This window comes from Oncorhynchus nerka, linkage group LG13 (genome assembly GCF_034236695.1).
Source record: "Oncorhynchus nerka isolate Pitt River linkage group LG13, Oner_Uvic_2.0, whole genome shotgun sequence".
Lineage (NCBI taxonomy): Eukaryota > Metazoa > Chordata > Actinopteri > Salmoniformes > Salmonidae > Oncorhynchus > Oncorhynchus nerka.
In genome coordinates this window covers 9,340,105-9,361,299 of record NC_088408.1, presented here as the reverse complement: position 1 = coordinate 9,361,299, position 21,195 = coordinate 9,340,105, and the positions used below count along the sequence as shown (strand labels likewise).

Here is a 21,195-nt window from a genome sequence, read left to right as displayed (position 1 = left end):
TGTAGTGTGTCTGTTCCCTACTCCTGTAGTGTGTCTGTTCCCTACTCCTGTAGTGTGTCTGTTCCCTACTCCTGTAGTGTGTCTGTTCCCTACTCCTGTAGTGTGTGGTAGGGGGGGGACACCTCCTCTGTTCCCTACTAACCAGGGAGAGTAAAGACCGTGGGAGGCCCACAGCTAAGCAGGAGAGGGATAGCCTGGGTCAGGGGTTGAGACAGGTCTAATATAGAACCATCCTGTCACAGTCCTGTCACTTCCAGGGTGTGCGTGTCACTGCTAAACCTCAGCCTCGTGATGAAAACGCGGAGAGGATAGTGGAGACCTGCTACGCTGTGCGTCTTTCTGACAGAGCTGCTTCTGGAGGTCGGAGAGGTCAGAGAGGTCACATGACTGATGTGTAGTGAGGGCTAAAGGTTTACTTCCACTCTCACAGACCTGGCAACCCTGCACTTTATATCATGATGATGTCTCACTTTTGCTGTGGACTCCTATTGCTTTTATCTGACTGTCTTTGGCCGTGGGAATGGTGTGTGTGTGTGTGTGTGTGTGTGTGTGTGTGTGTGTGTGTGTGTGTGTGTGTGTGTGTGTGTGTGTGTGTGTGTGTGTGTGTGTGTGTGTGTGTGTGTGTGTGAACAGACTAAGAGCTTGTGAAGTTTTCGGGAAAAAGGACAAAGCGAGGAAGTTTGAAGTTTGACCATTGGTCATTGTTCCAGTGCTTAGGTAATGGTAATATACTGTACTGTGTGTTTGTGGCTCAGTCCTTCACAAAGCAGCACTGTATTCAGACTCGTAGTGATGTCTTCTCACCTTGCGCAGAAAGTCTCTCTCTCTCTCTCTCACCTCTCTCTCACCTCTCTCTCTCTCACCTCTCTCTCTCCTCTCTCTCTCTCTCTCTCTCTCTCTCTCTCTCTCTCTCACTCTCTCTCTCACCTCTCTCTCTCTCTCTCTCTCACCTCTCTCTCTCTCTCTCTCTCTCATCTCTCTCTCTCTCTCACCTCTCTCTCTCACCTCTCTCTCTCTCTCATCTCTATATCTCACCTCTCTCTCTCTCACCTCTCTCTCTCTCTCTCACCTCTCTCTCTCTCTCTCTCTCTCTCTCTCACCTCTCTCTCACCTCTCTCTCCCTCACCTCTCTCTCACCTCTCTCTCCCTCACCTCTCTCTCACTCTCTCTCTCCCTCTCTCTCTCTCTCACCTCTCTCTCCTCTCTCTCCTCTCTCTCTCTCTCTCTCTCTCTCACCTCTCTCTCTCTCTCTCTCTCTCTCTCTCCCAGCTCTCTCGCTCACCTCTCCCAGCTCTCTCTCTCTCACCTCTCTCTCTCGCTCTCTCTCTCCAGCTCTCTCTCTCTCATCTCTCTCTCTCACCTCTCTCACCTCTCTCTCTCACCTCTCCCAGCTCTCACCTCTCTCTATCACCTCTCTCACCTCTCCCACCTCTCTCTCTCTCTCTCTCTCTCACCTCTCCCAGCTCTCTCTATCACCTCTCTCACCTCTCCCAGCTCTCTCTATCACCTCTCTCACCTCTCCCAGCTCTCTCTATCACCTCTCCCAGCTCTCACCTCTCCCACCTCTCTCTCTCACCTCTCTCTCTCACCTCTCCCAGCTCTCACCTCTCTCTATCACCTCTCCCAGCTCTCTCTCTCACCTCTCCCAGCTCTCTCTCTCTCTCTCACCTCTCTCACCTCTCCCAGCTCTCTCTCTCTCTCTCACCTCTCTCACCTCTCTCTCTCACCTCTCCCCCTGCCCCACACCTTTTAGAACTAATGACTGCTATGATGAATGTTTGTTTGTGCATGACGTGAGCCACTTACCAGTATCGGTCAATAAATGTAGTCATGTAGCTTTCGGTTGGACAAAACAAAGACGGCAATGGCTTGAGTTGTTGATGATGATTTGATGAAATAGTTTTGATTATAAAATGAAAGACTTGTTTGGTGAACATTAGGCCTGGTGTCAAAGGTCACGTCTTTGTACTGTCTATTTCTGTGTACTCTTACCTGTTGAGGGACACGAACGGCGAGGCTTCATTATTTACTATTCATTTATAAACAGAGTCATGTGACCCTAAAAGGGTGATTTAAAAATGGTCCCCACAGCTGATGCTGGAAAGCACCAGAAAGAAACATTTCTGTGCAACGTTCCTAACGAGGACCTGGCTACAACACCCTGTTGTCGTCTGTGTGGCGTCTGTCACGGTGCGTGAGGAGGAACAATGCTTCCTAAATGACTGGTCTCTCACTTTAGCTTCTGTTTATTGTGGGAGCCTGCGCTGTAAGCTAGGAGGCAAGTGTGTGTGTATGTGTGTGTGTCTTTCTGTCTGTCTGTGAGGGCTGTGGGAAACAGTATTGTCTTCCTGTCCCTTCAAGAATCTCCGCTCTCCACTAAAAAGACAGGAAACCTCCCTGGCCTTCTGAGAGAGACACACACACACACACACACCAAGAGAGAGGCAGAAACAACACCGTCAGGCAGCTAGCCTAGCGCTGTTAGCTACATCATTGTTTACTGGCTGGAGGTCTGTACTTGATGCTAATTTAGTTCCATCCTACACGCTGGCTTATCCGGGTCCTGGGCAGGGTATTAGTAAAACCAGGTGTTTCAGAAAAGGGTTGAAACAGAATCCAGCAGGAGGCTAGCTCAGCTAGGTTTGGCCACCCCTGAAGCCCCATTTGCTCCTCATCAGGCCTACAGGGGGCGACCTTACCCACATTATGACTGTCTGGCCCACTGGGTCTGGATTTGGGATCTGGAGGGGAAACACATAGTGTAGGTCTCTCTCTCTCTGTCCCTTCACCAGAGTTGGGCCTGACTTGACAAAGACCTGCCTGTGTGTAATATATCTTAAGGACAGGCTTCGCTGTTCCGTTCCGCTCTGCTGCGTTCCGCTCTGCTGCGTTCCGCTCTGCTCCGTTCCGCTCCGTTCCGCTCTGTTCCGCTCTGCTCCGTTCCGCTCTGCTCCGTTCCGCTCTGTTCCGTTCCGCTCTGCTCCGTTCTGTTCCGTTCCGCTCTGCTCCGTTTCGCTCTGTTCCGCTCTGCTCCGTTCCACTCTGCTCCGTTCCGCTCTGCTCCGTTCCGCTCTGCTCCGTTCCGCTCTGCTCCGTTCCGCTCTACTCCGTTTCGCTCTGTTCCGCTCTGTTCTGTTCCGTTCTGTTCCGCTCTGTTCCGCTCCGCTCTGTTCCGCTCTGTTCCGCTCCGCTCTGTTCCGTTCCGCTCTGTTCCGTTCCGCTCTGCTCCGTTCCGCTCTGCTCTGTTCCGCTCTGCTCTGTTCCGCTCTGCTCTGTTCTGTTCCGCTCCGCTCTGTTCCGTTCCGCTCTGTTCCGCTCTGTTCCGTTCCGCTCTGTTCCGCTCTGTTCCGTTCCGCTCCGCTCTGTTCCGCTCTGCTCTGTTCCGCTCTGCTCTGTTACGCTCTGCTCTGTTCCGCTCTGCTCTGTTCCGCTCTGCTCTGTTCCGCTCTGCTCCGTTCCGCTCTGTTCCGTTCCGCTCTGTTCCGTTCCGCTCTGTTCCACTCTGCTCTGTTCTGTTCTCCTGTAACGCTCTGCTCTGTAATGCTCTGCTCTGTCCTGTTCAGCTCCGTTCCGCTCTGTAACGCTCTGCTCTGTAACGCTCTGCTCTGTAACTGCTCTGTAACGCTCTGTCCTGTTCCGCTCTGTAACGCTCTGCTCTGTAACGCTCTGTCCTGTTCCGCTCTGTAACGCTCTGCTCTGTAACGCTCTGCTCTGTAACGCTCTGTCCTGTTCCGCTCTGTAACGCTCCGCTCTGTAACGCTCTGCTCTGTAACGCTCTGCTCTTTAACGCTCTGCTCTGTAACGCTCTGTCCTGTTCAGCTCCGTCCTGCTCTGTAACGCTCTGCTCTGTAACGCTCCGTCCTGCTCTGTAACGCTCTGTCCTGCTCTGTAACGCTCCGTCCTGCTCTGTAACGCTCCGTCCTGCTCTGTAACGCTCTGTCCTGCTCTGTAACGCTCTGTCCTGTATCGCTCCGTCCTGCTCCGCTCCGTCCTGCTCTGCTCCACTCCGTCCTGTTCAGCTCCGTCCTGCTCTGTAACGCTCCGTCCTGCTCTGCTCCGTCCTGCTCTGTAACGCTCCGTCCTGCTCTGTATCGCTCCGTCCTGCTCCGCTCCGTCCTGCTCCGCTCTGTATCGCTCCGTCCTGCTCCGCTCTGTATCGCTCCGTCCTGCTCCGCTCTGTATCGCTCCGTCCTGCTCCGCTCCGTCCTGCTCTGTAATGCTCCGTCCTGCTCCGCTCTGTATCGCTCCGTCCTGCTCCGCTCTGTATCGCTCCGTCCTGCTGCTCTGTATCGCTCCGTCCTGCTCCGCTCTGTATCGCTCCGTCCTGCTCCTGCTCTGTATCGCTCCGTCCTGCTCTGTAACGCTCCGTCCTGCTCTGTATCGCTCCGTCCTGCTCTGTATCGCTCCGTCCTGCTCCGCTCCGTCCTGCTCCGCTCCGTCCTGCTCTGTAACGCTCCGTCCTGCTCTGCTCCGTCCTGCTCTGTAACGCTCTGTCCTGCTCCGCTCCGTCCTGCTCTGTAATGCTCCGTCCTGCTCTGTAAAGCTCCGTCCTGCTCTGTAATGCTCCGTCCTGCTCTGTAAAGCTCCGTCCTGCTCTGTAATGCTCCGTATCGCTCCGTCCTGCTCCGTATCGCTCCGTCCTGCTCCGCTCCGTCCTGCTCTGTAATGCTCCGTCCTGCTCTGTAAAGCTCCGTCCTGCTCTGTAATGCTCCGTCCTGCTCCGTATCGCTCCGTCCTGCTCCGTATCGCTCCGTCCTGCTCCGTATCGCTCCGTCCTGCTCCGTATCGCTCCGTCCTGCTCCGCTCCGTCCTGCTCTGTAATGCTCCGTCCTGCTCTGTAAAGCTCCGTCCTGCTCTCTATCGCTCCGTCCTGCTCCGCTCCGTCCTGCTCTGTAATGCTCCGTCCTGCTCTGTAAAGCTCCGTCCTGCTCTGTAATGCTCCGTCCTGCTCCGTATCGCTCCGTCCTGCTCCGTATCGCTCCGTCCTGCTCCGCTCCGTCCTGCTCTGTAATGCTCCGTCCTGCTCTGTAAAGCTCCGTCCTGCTCCGCTCCGTCCTGCTCTGTAATGCTCCGTCCTGCTCTAGTTGTGGGCTAATGGGATCCTAATGTATCAAATATCTGTTCTGTTCCTCTCTCCTCTGTGGTGAGACCAGACCACTGTGGTGAGACCAGACCACTGTGGTGAGACCAGACCACTGTGGTGTATTGCCCACTAAACACAGAGTAGAACAGACAACTGTCTTATTCAGAGAGCCAGGGTCATAATTAGACTGTCTCCTCTCTCTCTCTCGCCCCCCCCTCCTCCCCCCTTCCTGTCTGGTTTCTGGAGAAGTATACTCCAAAATGGCCTGCACTGCAAAGGAAAGGTGCCCTGTGTGAAAAACGGTGACACACTGAATGACCTAAAATGATCAATCCCATATGGGTCTATAAACAGTCAGGCCAACCCAAGCTGAACTGTGCAGGTCGGCTAATAGTAGGACTAGTGCACCTAGCACTGTTGTTGGGTTAACAGTGTTTCTGTAGTACAGGCACCTAGTACTGTTGTTGGGTTAACAGTGTTTCTGTAGTACAGGCACCTAGTACTGTTGTTGGGTTAACAGTGTTTCTGTAGTACAGGCACCTAGTACTGTTGTTGGGTTAGCAGGGTTTCTGTAGTACAGGCACAGAGTACTGTTGTTGGGTTAACAGTGTTTCTGTAGTACAGGCACAGAGTACTGTTGTTGGGTTAACAGTGTTTCTGTAGTACAGGCACCTAGTACTGTTGTTGGGTTAGCAGGGTTTTTGTAGTACAGGCACAGAGTACTGTTGTTGGGTTAACAGTGTTTCTGTGGTACAGGCACATAGTACTGTTGTTGGGTTAGCAGTGTTTCTGTAGTACAGGCACCTAGTACTGTTGTTGGGTTAACAGTGTTTCTGTAGTACAGGCACTTAGTACTGTTGTTGGGTTAGCAGTGTTTCTGTAGTACAGGCACCTAGCACTGTTGTTGGGTTAACAGTGTTTCTGTAGTACAGGCACCTAGTACTGTTGTTGGGTTAACAGTGTTTCTGTAGTACAGGCGCCTAGTACTGTTGTTGGGTTAGCAGTGTTTCTGTAGTACAGGCACCTAGTACTGTTGTTGGGTTAGCAGTGTTTCTGTAGTACAGGAGATGGAGTTTGCCAAACAGAAAGCAACTGGATTGATATACTTTCTTTTGTTTTCTTTCAACGTTTATTTCGTTGTCCGACAGCCAAAGGCATTATCTTAGTCATATTAGCATCCCACGCTAGTTATTTCATCTGTAGATCTTCCCTCTTTCTACATTTTCTAACACCTAACTCCATATTTGTCCATGAAACAACTTTCCCTGTAAATTTGCATTTTGGATCATTGACGCATAGGCCTCCTGCCGTGTTCACGTTGCTGCGCCTAAAATGGGAAGAAATAAATGTTTTTCAACATTCTGATCTGTTCCATCAGCCTTATGAATTGATACAGTGTTTACCTCCACTATACTACTTTGATACACATCAGTGGGCGTATTGGAAGGGTACGGGTGCTGAGGGGGACGCAGCACCCAGTGGAAAAGTCTAAATAATAATACATTTCAAAAATGAGGAAATCGAACTTTACTAGTCCTGTATTAGCAGACCGATATAGCTGTGTGTACTCTAATGAGGAGGGTTGGATAGGGTAGTGAGGAGGTAATGGAGAGGGTTGGATAGGGTAGTGAGGAGGTAATGGAGAGGGTTGGATAGGGTAGTGAGGAGGTAATGGAGAGGGTTGGATAGGGTAGTGGAGAGAGGGTTGGATAGGGTAGTGAGGAGGTAATGGAGAGGGTTGGATAGGGTAGTGAGGAGGTAATGGAGTGGGGGTTGGATAGGGTAGTGAGGAGGTAATGAAGAGTGTTGGATAGGGTAGTGAGGAGGTAATGAAGGGTTGGATAGGGTAGGAGGTAATGGATATGGTAGTGAGGAGGTAATGGATATGATGGTGGGAGGTAATGGATAGGGTAGTGAGGAGGTAATGAAGAGGGTTGGATAGGGTAGTGAGGAGGTAATGAAGAGGGTTGGATAGGGTAGTGAGATGTAATGGAGAGGGTACTGAGGTAATGGAGAGGGTTGGATAGGGTCGTGGGGAGGTAATGGCTAGTTGAATAGGGTAGTGCGGAAGTAATGGGGAGGGTAGTGAGGAGGTAATGGACAGGGTAGTGGGGAGGTAATGGACAGGGTAGTGGGGAGGTAATGGACAGGGTAGTGGGGAGGTAATGGACAGGGTAGTGAGGAGGTAATGTATAGGGTAGTGAGGAGGTAATGGATAGGGTAGTGATGAGGCAATGGATATGGTAGTGGGGAGATAATGGATAGGGTAGTGGGGAGATAATGGATATGGTAGTGGTGAGGTAATGGATAGGGTAGTGGTGAGATAATGGATATGGTAGTGGTGAGATAATGGATAGGGTAGTGGTGAGATAATGGATAGGGCAGTGGGGAGATAATGGATATGGTAGTGGGGAGATAATGGATAGGGTAGCGAGGAGGTAATGGATAGGGTAGTGGGGAGGTAATGGATAGGGTAGTGGGGAGATAATGGATATGGTAGTGGGGAGATAATGGACAGGGTAGTGAGGAAGTAATGAAGAGTTGGAGAGGGCAGTGAGGCGGTAATGGACAGGGTAGTGGGGAGGTAATGGAGAGGGTTGGATAGGGTACTGAGGTAATGGATATGGTTGTGAGGAGGTAATGAAGAGGGTTGGATAGGGCAGTGAGGTGGTAATGGATAAGGCAGTGGGGAGGTAACGGAGAGGGTTGGATAGGGTAGTGAGGTGATGGATAGGGTACTGAGGTAATGGATAGGGTTGTGAGGAGGTAATGAAGAGGGTTGGACAGGGTAGTGTGGAGGTAACGGAGAGGGTTGGATAGGGTAGTGGGGAGGTAATGAAGAGGGTTGGAGAGGGTAGTGGGGAGGTAATGAAGAGGGTTGGAGAGGGTAGTGAGGAGGTAATGAAGAGGGTTGGATAGGTTAGTGAGGAGGTAAGAGGGTTGGATAGGGTAGTGGGGAGGTTTTGGAAGGGGGTTGGATAGGGTACTGAGGAGGTAATGGATAGGGTGGTGGGAGGTAATGGACAGGGTAGTGGGGAGGTAATGGACAGGGTAGTGGGAGGTAATGGATAGGGTAGTGAGGAGGTAATGTATAGGGTAGTGAGGAGGTAATGGATAGGGTAGTGATGAGGCAATGGATATGGTAGTGGGGAGATAATGGATAGGGTAGTGGGGAGATAATGGATATGGTAGTGGTGAGGTAATGGATAGGGTAGTGGTGAGATAATGGATAGGGTAGTGGTGAGATAATGGATAGGGTAGTGGGGAGATAATGGATATGGTAGTGTGGAGATAATGGATAGGGTAGCGAGGAGGTAATGGATAGGGTAGTGGGGATGTAATGGATAGGGTAGTGGGGAGATAATGGATATGGTAGTGGGGAGATAATGGACAGGGTAGTGAGGAAGTAATGAAGAGTTGGAGAGGGCAGTGAGGCGGTAATGGACAGGGTAGTGGGGAGGTAATGGAGAGGGTTGGATAGGGTACTGAGGTAATGGATATGGTTGTGAGGAGGTAATGAAGAGGGTTGGATAGGGCAGTGAGGTGGTAATGGATAAGGCAGTGGGGAGGTAACGGAGAGGGTTGGATAGGGTAGTGAGGTGATGGATAGGGTACTGAGGTAATGGATAGGGTTGTGAGGAGGTAATGAAGAGGGTTGGACAGGGTAGTGTGGAGGTAACGGAGAGGGTTGGATAGGGTAGTGGGGAGGTAATGAAGAGGGTTGGAGAGGGTAGTGGGGAGGTAATGAAGAGGGTTGGACAGGGTAGTGAGGAGGTAATGAAGAGGGTTGGAGAGGGTAGTGAGGAGGTAATGAAGAGAGTTGGATAGGTTAGTGAGGAGGTAAGAGGGTTGGATAGGGTAGTGGGGAGGTTTTGGAAGGGGGTTGGATAGGGTACTGAGGAGGTAATGGATAGGGTGGTGGGAGGTAATGGAGATGGTTGGATAGGGTAGTGAAGAGGTAATGGATAGGGTTGGATAGGGTACTGAGGAGGTAATGGATAGGGTGGTGGGAGGTAATGAAGAGGGTTGGATAGGGTACTGAGGAGATAATGGATAGGGTGGTGGGAGGTAATGGATAGGGTTGGATAGGGTACTGAGGAGGTAATGGATAGGGTAGTGAGGAGGTAATGAAGAGGGCAGATCACAATGCTTGTTGGTACATTTGGTATCCATAGTAACGTGACATCAGTGTGTGTACGGCCTATCCCATTTGTACTGTAGTGCATTTTCTCTGATAGCAGCCATACGAGGAAGTAACCTGAACTAACCCTTTAAAAATCCTCTTCCACGTTATTATTTCGTGGCCTCACTTTCTTTCTTTGTTCCCAATTTGCTAACCAGCCATTTTGCATTATACTGAAGAAAAGAAAAACATGTATTTATGTAATATCAAGCTATTTGTGTTGTTTTGGAAGGAGGTAGACAACCGTAGTCCTCTGTCATTTCAACAAACAACAACAAAAGTCAATCCCGTTTTTATTTGAATCACTCCCTCCGTTTCAGAAGTGGTAGTTTTAAAATAACACGTCCATATACAGCTCTGTGTTTGGTGAGGCTGAGGCCTCTGGGGTTCAGCCAAAGTGGCTGGTAGAAATGCTTCTGTGGTGAGTTGAGTGTTGCTCTGTTGTTTGGATGCAATGTAAAGGTCAAACACAGCAGACCAAAAAAACAACTCCCTCTTTGGGTAGCAAATTGTTTCACTCTTCTTCCTTAACAAAGTTGCAAAAGCTCTTGACTGTGTTTTAGTGAAGGTAATGGAAATGTTTGTTTGCTTAAGTAGAATGGTGCTGGGCAGTACCCTGGTCTGTTGGGTCTGGGGAGTATCCTGTTCTGGGCTGTACCCTGGTCTGTTGGGTCTAGGCAGTACCCTGGTCTGTTGGGTCTAGGCAGTACCCTGGTCTGTTGGGTCTAGGCAGTACCCTGGTCTGTTGGGTCTAGGCAGTACCCTGGTCTGTTGGGTCTAGGCAGTACCCTGGTCTGTTGGGTCTGGGCAGTATCCTGGTCTGTTGGGTATGGGTGGTTCTGTACCCTGGTCTGTTGGGTCTGGGCAGTGCCCTGGTCTGTTGGGTCTGGGCAGTACCCTGGTCTGTTGGGTATGGGTGGTTCTGTACCCTGGTCTGTTGGGTCTGGGCAGTGCCCTGGTCTGTTGGGTATGGGTGGTTCTGTACCCTGGTCTGGGTGGTTCTGTACCCTGGTCTGTTGGGTCTGGGTGGTTCTGTACCCTGGTCTGTTGGGTCTGGGCGGTTCTATACCCTGGTCTGAGCAGTACCCTGGTCTGTTGGGTCTGGGCAGTACCCTGGTCTGTTGGGTCTGGGCAGTACCCTGGTCTGTTGGGTCTGGGCAGTACCCTGGTCTGTTGGGTCTTGGCAGTACCCTGGTCTGTTGGGTCTGGGCAGTACCCTGGACTGTTGGGTCTGGGCGGTTCTGTACCCTGGTCTGTTGGGTCTGGGCAGTACCCTGGACTGTTGGGTCTGGGCGGTTCTGTACCCTGGTCTGTTGGGTCTGGGCAGTACCCTGGACTGTTGGGTCTGGGCGGTTCTGTACCCTGGTCTGTTGGGTCTGGGCAGTACCCTGGTCTGTTGGGTCTGGGCAGTACCCTGGTCTGTTGGGTATGGGTGGTTCTGTACCCTGGTCTGTTGGGTCTGGGCGGTTCTGTACCATGGTCTGCGCAGTACCCTGGTCTGTTGGGTTTGGGCAGTACCCTGGTCGGTTGGGTCTGGGCAGTACCCTGGCCTGTTGGGTCTGGGCAGTACCCTGGCCTGTTGGGTCTGGGCAGTACCCTGGTCTGTTGGGTCTGGGTGGGGTAGTACCCTGGTCTGGGTGGGGCAGTACCCTGGTCTGTTGGATCTGGGTGGGGCAGTACCCTGGTCTGTTGGGTCTGGGTGGGGCAATACCCTGGTCTGTTGGTTCTGGGTCGGGCAGTACCCTGGTCTGTTGGGTCTGGGTGATCTCTCTTTCATCTCACTCCTTCCTTCCTGTGTCTCTCTCCGCTTGTCTCCCCCTCTCTTTCTCCCCCTGTGTGTCTCCCTCTTCCTCTGGCCCCAAAGCCTATTACAGGTGTTTGTCTTGGAGGCCTGGTGAAGAGGCTTATCTGGTACAGACTGCCATGTCACCACTGTTACCAGCCCTACTGAGCCAGACTGTATCTACTATCTGTCTCAGCCACAGCTCACTGTCTGTCTGTCTGCCTCCCTGTCTGTCTGCCTTTCTGTCTGCCTCCGTCTCTGTCTGCCTGTCTGTCTGTCTGCCTCCCTCCTTCCCCATACGATACGATAACACTGTGTCCTCTGTTGATACGATAACACTGTCCTCTGTTGATACGATAACACTGTCCTCTGTTGATACGATAACACTGTCCTCTGTTGATACGATAACACTGTCCTCTGTTGATACGATAACACTGTGTCCTCTGTGGATACGATAACACTGTGTCCTCTGTTGATACGATAGCACTGTCCTCTGTTGATACGATAACACTGTGTCCTCTGTTGATACGATAACACTGTGTCCTCTGTTGATACGATAGCACTGTGTCCTCTGTTGATACGATAGCACTGTGTCCTCTGTTGATACGATAACACTGTGTCCTCTGTTGATACGATAACACTGTGTCCACTGATAACACTGTGTCCTCTGTTGACGATAGCACTGTGTCCTCTGTTGATAGCACTGTGTCCTCTGTTGATACGATAGCACTAGCACTGTGTCCTCTGGATACGATAGCACTGTGTCCTCTGGATACGATAGCACTGTGTCCTCTGTTGATGCGATAGCACTGTGTCCTCTGGATACGATAGCACTGTGTCCTCTGTTGATACGATAACACTGTGTCCTCTGTTGATACGATAGCACTGTGTCCTCTGTTGATACGATAACACTGTGTCCTCTGGATACGATAGCACTGTGTCCTCTGTTGATGCGGTAGCACTGTGTCCTCTGGATACGATAGCACTGTGTCCTCGATAGCACTGTGTCCTCTGTGGATGCGATAGCACTGTGTCCTCTGTGGATGCGATAGCACTGTGTCCTCTGTGGATGCGATAGCACTGTGTCCTCTGTGGATGCGATAGCACTGTGTCTTCTGTGGATGCGATAGCACTGTGTCCTCTGTGGATGCGATAGCACTGGTTGCTTTTATAAGCTCATCAATAGCTTTCAAGTTATGATGTCGATGTCCTGGAACATGTGGCCAAACATCCTCCAAAACAATCACAGTTACTGGTTCAAATCAACAAGACCTTAGAACAAAAGGAATCTTGCTGTTCCCGAAAGCAAATGTGTTTTTTCTGATCCTAAAAGTGGATTTAAGATGCTCAACATGTAGGCCTTCTGCTCTCTGTGTTTCAGACAAGGAGACCCTGATCACGGACAGTGGGAAGCTGCACACTCTGGATCTGCTGCTGTGTCGCCTGAAGACTCAGGGACACCGCGTCCTCATCTACTCCCAGATGACTCGCATGATCGACCTGCTGGAGGTGAGTGCAGTAGGGAGCAGAGCAGGGTGGACTCCAGGGTCACTCATCTACTGTCAGGCGACATCATGGTCATCAGAGTGAGAGACGTCCACAGAAACAGTGCGGCTGGCCTGTGTTTATAATGCATCTCAGAGTAGGACTGCTGGATCAGTAGGACTGCTGGATCAGCCCTGCCCCCTAAACTGGTCCTAGATCAGTAGGACTGCTGGATCAGCCCTCCCCTAAACTGATCCTAGATCAGTAGGACTGCTGGATCAGCCCTCCCCTAAACTGATCCTAGATCAGTAGGACTGCTGGATCAGCCCTCCCCTAAACTGATCCTAGATCAGTAGGACTGCTGGATCAGCCCTCCCCTAAACTGATCCTAGATCAGTAGGACTGCTGGATCAGCCCTCCCCTAAACTGATCCCAGATCAGTAGGACTGCTGGATAAGCCCCCCCCAAACTGATCCTAGACTGGGATGCTTTATGAATAGTGGCCTTGACGTTGGGGAAAAACGAAGCTACACTATATATACACAAAGTATGTGGACACCCCTTCAAATTAGTGGATTCAGCCACACCCGTTGCTGACAGGTGTATAAAATCGAGCGCACGGCCGTTCAATCTCCATAGACAAACATTGTCAGTAGAACGGCTTGAACTGAAGAGGTCCGTGACTTTCAACGTGGCGACGGTCATAGGATGCCACCCGTTGTTGTGGAGTGGGAATGTCTAGGAGCAACAACGGCTCAGCCGCGAAGTGGTAGGCCACACAAGCTCACAGAGCGGGGCCTGTCGAGTGCTGAAGCGAGTAGCTCGTACAAATCGCCTGTCCTCGGTTGCAACACTCACTACCCGAGTTCAAAAACTGCCTCTGGACGCAACGTCAGCACAAAAAACTGTTCGTCGGGAGCTTCATGAAATGGGTTTCCATGGCCGAGCAGCCGCACACAAGCCTAGGATCACCACGTGCAATGCCAAGTGTCGTCTGGAGTGGTGTAAAGCTCGCCACCATTGGACTCTGGAGCAGCGGAAACGCGTTCTCTGGAGTGATGAATCACGCTTCACCATCTGGCAGTCCGACTGACGAATCTGAGTTTAGCAAATTCCAGGGGAACGCGACCCGCCCCAAAGCATAGTGCCAACTGTAAAGTTTGGTGGAGTTGGAATAATGGTCTGGGGCTGTTTTTCATGGTTTGGGCCCCTTAGTTCCAGTGAGGGGAAATCTTAACGCTACAGCATACAGTAGTGGAAAGCCTTCCCAGAAGAGTGGAGGCTGTTATAGCAGCAAGGGGGGGGGGCAACTCCATATTAATGCCCATAATTTTGGAACGAGATGTTCGACGAGCAGGTGTCCACATACTTTTGGTCATGTAGTGTAGATCTCTCTCCACTAGGGGGACACAGGTACCACTGGTTGCTCTGATTATCCTGTACCTCGTTGTAGAGAGACTACCTCTTGGAGGGGGAGGGGATGGGGGAGGGGATGAGTGTGCAATGGGCTTGAGTGAGGGAAAATAGATGCATGGAGAAAACCAAAAGCACTTGTTTGTGGCATGTGGAAAGGTCTTTTGTTGAGCTGAAAGCATGGGAACAGCCAGGGTGCTTCCAGTGTTACAGCATTCTGACCCCTGTTCAACAATAGCACTCAGTCACTTCTGGTCCTAGCTCTGTATAGCTCTATCTCTATTGTTGCCATATAGACACAAACACACAGGCACCTCCGTGGCGTGAAGTCATCGTAACAGATTAACTCCTCCTCCATTCTCTCATGGTTGGTCTTGTTCCGTAGTGAGCTAGTGTGTTGCGTGTGTTCCGTAGTGAGGCAGGGTGTTCCGTAGTGAGGCAGGGTGTTCCGTAGTGAGGCAGGGTGTTCCGTAGTGAGGCAGGGTGTTCCGTAGTGAGGCAGGGTGTTCCGTAGTGAGGCAGGGTGTTCCGTAGTGAGGCAGGGTGTTCCGTAGTGAGGTAGGGTGTTCCGTAGTGAGGTAGGGTGTTCCGTAGTGAGGTAGGGTGTTCCGTAGTGAGGCAGGGTGTTCCGTAGTGAGGTAGGGTGTTCCGTAGTGAGGTAGGGTGTTCCGTAGTGAGGTAGGGTGTTCCGTAGTGAGGTAGGGTGTTCCGTAGTGAGGTAGGGTGTTCTGTAGTGTTTGTGTTCCGTAGGGTGTGAGGTAGGGTGTGAGGTAGGGTGTTGCGTAGTGAGGTAGGGTGTTGCGTAGTGAGGTAGGGTGTTGCGTAGTGAGGTAGGGTGTTGCGTAGTGAGGTAGGGTGTTACGTAGTGAGGTAGGGTGTTGCGTAGTGCGTTGTGTAGTGTGTAGTGTGTTGCGTAGTGAGGTAGTGTGTTCCGTAGTGCGTGAGGTAGTGTGTTCCGTAGTGCGTGAGGTAGTGTGTTCCGTAGTGCGTGAGGTAGTGTGTTCCGTAGTGCGTGAGGTAGTGTGTTCCGTAGTGCGTGAGGTAGTGTGTTCCATAGTGCGTGAGGTAGTGTGTTCCGTAGTGCGTGAGGTAGTGTGTTCCGTAGTGCGTGAGGTAGTGTGTTCCATAGTGCGTGAGGTAGTGTGTTCCATAGTGCGTGAGGTAGTGCGTGAGGTAGTGTGTTCCGTAGTGCGTGAGGTAGTGTGTTCCGTAGTGCGTGAGGTAGTGTGTTCCGTAGTGCGTGAGGTAGTGTGTTCCATAGTGCGTGAGGTAGTGCGTGAGGTAGTGTGTTCCGTAGTGCGTGAGGTATTGTGTTCTGTAGTGCGTGAGGTAGTGTGTTCCGTAGTGCGTGAGGTAGTGTGTTACGTAGTGCGTGAGGTAGTGTGTGAGGTAGTGTGTTCCGTAGTGCGTGAGGTAGTGTGTTCCATAGTGCGTGAGGTAGTGTGTTCCATAGTGCGTGAGGTAGTGTGTTCCGTAGTGCGTGAGGTAGTGTGTTCCGTAGTGCGTGAGGTATTGTGTTCCGTAGTGCGTGAGGTAGTGTGTTACGTAGTGTGTGAGGTAGTGTGTTCCGTAGTGCGTGAGGTAGTGTGTTCCGTAGTGCGTGAGGTAGTGCGTGAGGTAGTGTGTTTCGTAGTGCGTGAGGTAGTGCGTGAGGTAGTGTGTTCCGTAGTGTGTTCCGTAGTGCGTGAGGTAGTGTGTTCCATAGTGCGTGAGGTAGTGCGTGAGGTAGTGTGTTCCGTAGTGCGTGAGGTAGTGTGTTCCATAGTGCGTGAGGTAGTGCGTGAGGTAGTGTGTTCCGTAGTGCGTGAGGTAGTGTGTTCCGTAGTGCGTGAGGTAGTGTGTTCCGTAGTGTGTTCCGTAGTGTGTGAGGTAGTGTGTGAGGTAGTGTGTTCCGTAGTGTGTGAGGTAGTGTGTTACGTAGTGCGTGAGGTAGTGTGTGAGGTAGTGTGTTCCGTAGTGCGTGAGGTAGTGTGTGAGGTAGTGTGTTCCGTAGTGCGTGAGGTAGTGTGTTCCGTAGTGCGTGAGGTAGTGTGTTCCATAGTGCGTGAGGTAGTGCGTGAGGTAGTGTGTTCCGTAGTGCGTGAGGTAGTGTGTTCCATAGTGCGTGAGGTAGTGCGTGAGGTAGTGTGTTCCGTAGTGCGTGAGGTAGTGTGTTCCGTAGTGCGTGAGGTAGTGTGTTCCGTAGTGCGTGAGGTAGTGTGTTCCGTAGTGTGTTCCGTAGTGCGTGAGGTAGTGTGTTCATGGTGAGGTAGTGCGTTCTGTACTGCGTGAGGTGGTGAGGTAGTGCGTTCCGTGGTGAGGTAGTGTTTGATGGCTAAACTGGACTGTTTTCATAACTAGGTCTTTGATGGCTGGTGACTGGCTACGTGTTCCTCCTGTCTGTTGGGTAACATGGCTGGCAGACATCTTATTGGCTGGGCTTGGGGCAAATGCCAGTGGTGGGAAAGTAGCCCAAAAACGAAATAATGTGGTCTATACTAGGTCTTCAAAAGAGATGATTGGTGGGTGCTGACACACTATATATATATAGTCTTTAGTCGTTGGGCAGGGAGGGATTCATGCAAAAAGTAATGACACAAAAACAAGGTGATCTGTGATCAATGACAGTACTGAATAAATACACTTTGACTCCTACTCATCAATAGACAGTGATTTATTTATTCTGAAGTTGAATTGAGTCATTCATAGATGAAGTCGAACTCCCCTCGTCTATCTCCCCTTTCGCTCACCAATATGATCTCTCTCTAGCTGGAGTTGATTTTCCATCCCCTCTGTCAGTTCTTTTTTTGGAGGGGGGGGTAACAAAACCAAAACCCCAGAGATTGTAATCCGTGTCATTAGCGTGATTGTTTTTTCGTCTCCAGTCGGCGTGGCGATCTACGGCGCCGTGTCACATCGCCGATCCCCTCTAGTTCCGAGGCCAGATGGATGACAATGACGTCGTCAGCTGTTCTGTCAGGGCGGAGTGTTGCCAAGTCACTCTGCTTCTAGTTTGCATGGGTTAACCACACTCTGTCGCCAAAAACACACACACACACACACACACACACACACATTTCCAGAAATGTTACGATGGGGTCTTTGCTGCTGTACACCGTTCAGTCAGATTTGTCTGCAGTCTTTATTTATTGTCCCTCTTGGATCATGAAAACCACCGCATTGCGTCTGCTGCATATATTACAAGAACAGCAGGCAAGACCACTCACTGAAAAATGCAAGAGCCATTCTGATTGGGGCTATGCTGCTCTTAACAATCCAATATGGATTTTGTCGTGACTAGCCTTTATTCATTGTTTGACTCATTATTCATTCATTCATTCATTCTCCAGATGGTTCATGTGGTCCAGGTCTGTTTCAGTCACGACCAGGACGCTGGAGACTCAAGTCAAGAGTACAGTCGTGGCCAAAGGTTTTGAGAATGACACAAATGTTAATTTCCACAAAGTTTGCTGCTTCAGTGTCTTTAGATATTTCTGTCAGATGTTACTATGGATACTGAAGTATAATTACAAGCATTTCACAAGTGTCAAAGGCTTTTATTGACAATTACATGAAGTTGATGCAAAGAGTCAATATTTGCAGTGTTGACCCTTCTTTTTCAAGACCTCTGCAATCTGCCCCGGCATGCTGTCAATTAACTTCTGGGCAGCATCCTGACTGATGGCAGCCCATTCTTGCATAATCAATGCTTGGAGTTTGTCAGAATTTATGGGTTTTTGTTTGTCCACCCGTCTCTTTAGCATTGACCACAAGTTCTCAATGGGATTAAGGTCTGGGGAGTTTCCTGGCCATGGATCCAAAATATCAATGTTTTGTTCCCTGAGCCACTTAGTTATCACTTTTGCCTTATGGCAAGGTGCTCCATCATGCTGGAAAGGGCATTGTTCGTCACCAAACTGTTCCTGGATGGTTGGGAGAAGTTGCTCTCGGAGGATGTGTTGGTACCATTCCTCATTCATGGCTGTGTTCTTAGGCAAAATTGTGAGTGAGCCCACTCCCTTGGCTGAGAAGCAACCCCACACATGAATGGTCTCAGGATGCTTTACTGTTGGCATGACACAGGACTGATGGTAGCGCTGACCTTGTCTTCTCCAGACAAGCTTTTTCCGGATTCCCCAAATAATTGGAAAGGGGATTCATCAGAGAAAATGACTTTACCCCAGTCCTCAGCAGTCCAATCCCTGTACCTTTTACAGAATATCAGTCTGTCCCTGAGGTTTTTCCTGGAGAGAAGTGGCTTCTTTGCTGCCTTACTTACAATCTTACTGGCAGCAATATCCTTGCCTGTGAAGCCCTTTTTGTGCAAAGCAATGATGACAGCATGTGTTTCCTTGCAGGTAACCATGATTGACAGAGGAAGAACAATGATTCCAAGCACCACCCTCCTTTTGAAGCTTCCAGTCTGTTATTCAAACTCAATCAGCATGACCGAGTGATCTCCAGCCTTGTCCTCGTCAACACTCACACCTGTGTTAACGAGAGAATCACTGACATGTCAGCGGGTCCTTTTGTGGCAGGGCTGAAATGCAGTAGAAATATTTGCGGGGGGGTTCAGTTCATTTGAATGGCAAAGAGGGACTTTGCAATCAATTGCAATTCATCTGATCACTCTTCATAACATTCTGGAGTATATGCAAATTGTCATCGTACAAACTGAGGCAGCAGACTTTATGAAAATTAATATTTGTGTCATTCTCAAAGCTTTTGGCCACGACTGTACTAGCTACCTTCGGTAGAATAAAGATACTTAATGTCAGTATGTCGCCGCTCTGCTGGCCAGGAGGGACACTGCCGAGACCTGGGTGACCGAGGACGCAGACAGCGAGCCATGACTGGCTAGGATTCACTCACGGGGCAGAACTAAAAGTGGGAGAGGCAGGGTTGACTAAGAGGGAGATGAGGGAGGTGGGGGAGGTTACAGTTGAGAGAGGTACATGGATACAGGGAAGGAGGAGTGTAAGTGGGAGAGAGGCAGCTCTAATTTCGAATTCATTGGCCAGAGCCAATCAGAGGTGGTTAGCATCAGAGACCAGGACCAGATGTGTTGAGTGGGAACCGGGGCCAGATGTGTTGAGTGGGAACCGGGGCCGGATGTGTTGAGTGGGAACCGGGTCCGGATGTGTTGAGTGGGAACCGGGGCCGGATGTGTTGAGTGGGAACCGGGGCCGGATGTCTCTCGCCAATCAAGTTGCTCTGTGTTGTGGCCCACTTCATGCCAACCGAGTTCTCCTGTGACTCAACAAGAGACTGGAATAAGCTGGTATCTTAAAACCCTTTATCCCCCCCCCCCCCTCCAGGAGTACATGGTGTATCGTAAACACACCTACATGCGCCTGGACGGCTCCTCCAAGATCTCAGAACGCAGAGACATGGTGGCTGACTTCCAGAGCAGGTGAGTCTGTCTCTCTTAGTTCAACTGTTTTCATCCTCCTCCAGGCTATTGGCTGTGGACGGCTTTGGCTCACTACTGTTTGTCTCTGTGTATTCTGGTTTGTCTCTGTGTATTCTGGTTTGTCTCTGTGTATTCTGGTTTGTCTCTGTGTATTCTGGTTTGTCTCTGTGTATTCTAGGTTGTCTCTGTGTATTCTAGTTTGTCTCTGTGTATTCTGGTTTGTCTCTGTGTATTCTAGGTTGTCTCTGTGTATTCTAGGTTGTCTCTGTGTATTCTGGTTTGTCTCTGTGTATTCTGGTTTGTCTCTGTGTATTCTGGTTTGTCTCTGTGTATTCTGGTTTGTCTCTGTGTTCTGGTTTGTCTCTGTGTATTCTGGTTTGTCTCTGTGTATTCTGGGTTGTCTCTGTGTATTCTAGTTTGTCTCTGTGTATTCTGGGTTGTCTCTGTGTATTCTGGTTTGTCTCTGTGTATTCTGGTTTGTCTCTGTGTATTCTGGTTTGTCTCTGTGTATTCTGGTTTGTCTCTGTGTATTCTAGGTTGTCTCTGTGTATTCTAGGTTGTCTCTGTGTATTCTAGGTTGTCTCTGTGTATTCTGGGTTGTCTCTGTGTATTCTGGTTTGTCTCTGTGTATTCTGGGTTGTCTCTGTGTATTCTGGTTTGCATTAGTTCTGCTCTCTGTGGGCCTTGGGCGCTCTGCTTCTAGTTGTGGTGAACGTGTGATACATTGTAAACCATCTCTCTGGCTATACAATCTGCTGACGAGCATCATACCACCCTGCATCGCACTGTTGGCCAGATGCTGCTGGAAGTGGTGTTTGACGGCCAGTAGGAAGCACTCTTTCATCCGGTCCCAAAAAATATCCCAAAGCCCCAGGGCAGTGATTGGGGACATTGCCCTGTTTGTGGTGTTTCGTATGGGACTGTTAAACGGGTGTCCTGACTCTCTGTGGTCACTAAAGATCCCATGGCACTTATCGTAAGAGTAGAGGTGTTAACCCCCGGTGTCCTGACTCTCTGTGGTAACTAAAGATCCCATGGCACTTATCGTAAGAGTAGAGGTGTTATCCCTGGTGTCCTGGATAAATTCCCAATCTGGTTCATACCATCATGGCCGACTAATCATCCCCAGCTTCCATTTGGCTCATTCATCCCCCCCTCCTCTCCCATATAACTGTTCCCCAGGGCGTTGCTGTAAATGAGTCATCTTACCTGGTAAAATAAGGGTCATTAACAATAATGTTCTTTCTCTTTCCTCCCTTCGTCTCTCAGGACTGACATCTTTGTGTTCCTCCTGAGTACGAGGGCTGGAGGTCTGGGCATCAACCTGACTGCTGCTGATACTGTGAGGAACTGTCTCTCTCTCTCTCTCTGTCTCTCATCCCCCTCTCTGTCTTTGTCTCTCTCTCACCCACCTCGCTCTCTCTTGTCCCCCTCTCTCTCTCATCCCCCGCTCTCTCTCTCTGTCTGTCTCTCTCTCTCTCATCCCCGTATGTCTCTCTCGTCCCTCTCTCTCATCCCCCTCTGTCTCTCGCCCCCTCTGTCTCTCACCCCCTCTCTGTCTCTCTCTCTCGTCCCCCGCTCTCTCTCTCTGTCTCTCTCACACCACACACCATACACCAAACCATATACCATACCATACACCATATACCAAACCATACACCATACCATATACCATATAACATACACCACACACCACACCATACACCAAACCATACACCATATAACATACACCACACACCATACACCAAACCATACACCATACCATACCATACACCATATACCATACATCATATACCATACACCATACACCAAATACCATACACCATATACCATACACCATATACCATACCATACAC

At 50.4% G+C, this 21,195-nt stretch overlaps 1 protein-coding gene across 2 annotated transcripts in view; it reads left to right on the top strand.

Moving 5' to 3' along the window:
- ino80 (INO80 complex ATPase subunit) overlaps positions 1 to 21,195 on the top strand; it is a 99,999-nt gene that overhangs the window by 54,493 nt on the left and 24,311 nt on the right. For both annotated transcript variants that reach the window (XM_065026181.1, XM_065026182.1), the window contains exons 27-29: positions 12,431 to 12,558; positions 19,245 to 19,339; positions 20,609 to 20,681. In XM_065026181.1, the coding sequence (XP_064882253.1) occupies positions 12,431 to 12,558; positions 19,245 to 19,339; positions 20,609 to 20,681 (296 nt within the window). The remainder of the gene's footprint in view (positions 1 to 12,430; positions 12,559 to 19,244; positions 19,340 to 20,608; positions 20,682 to 21,195) is intronic.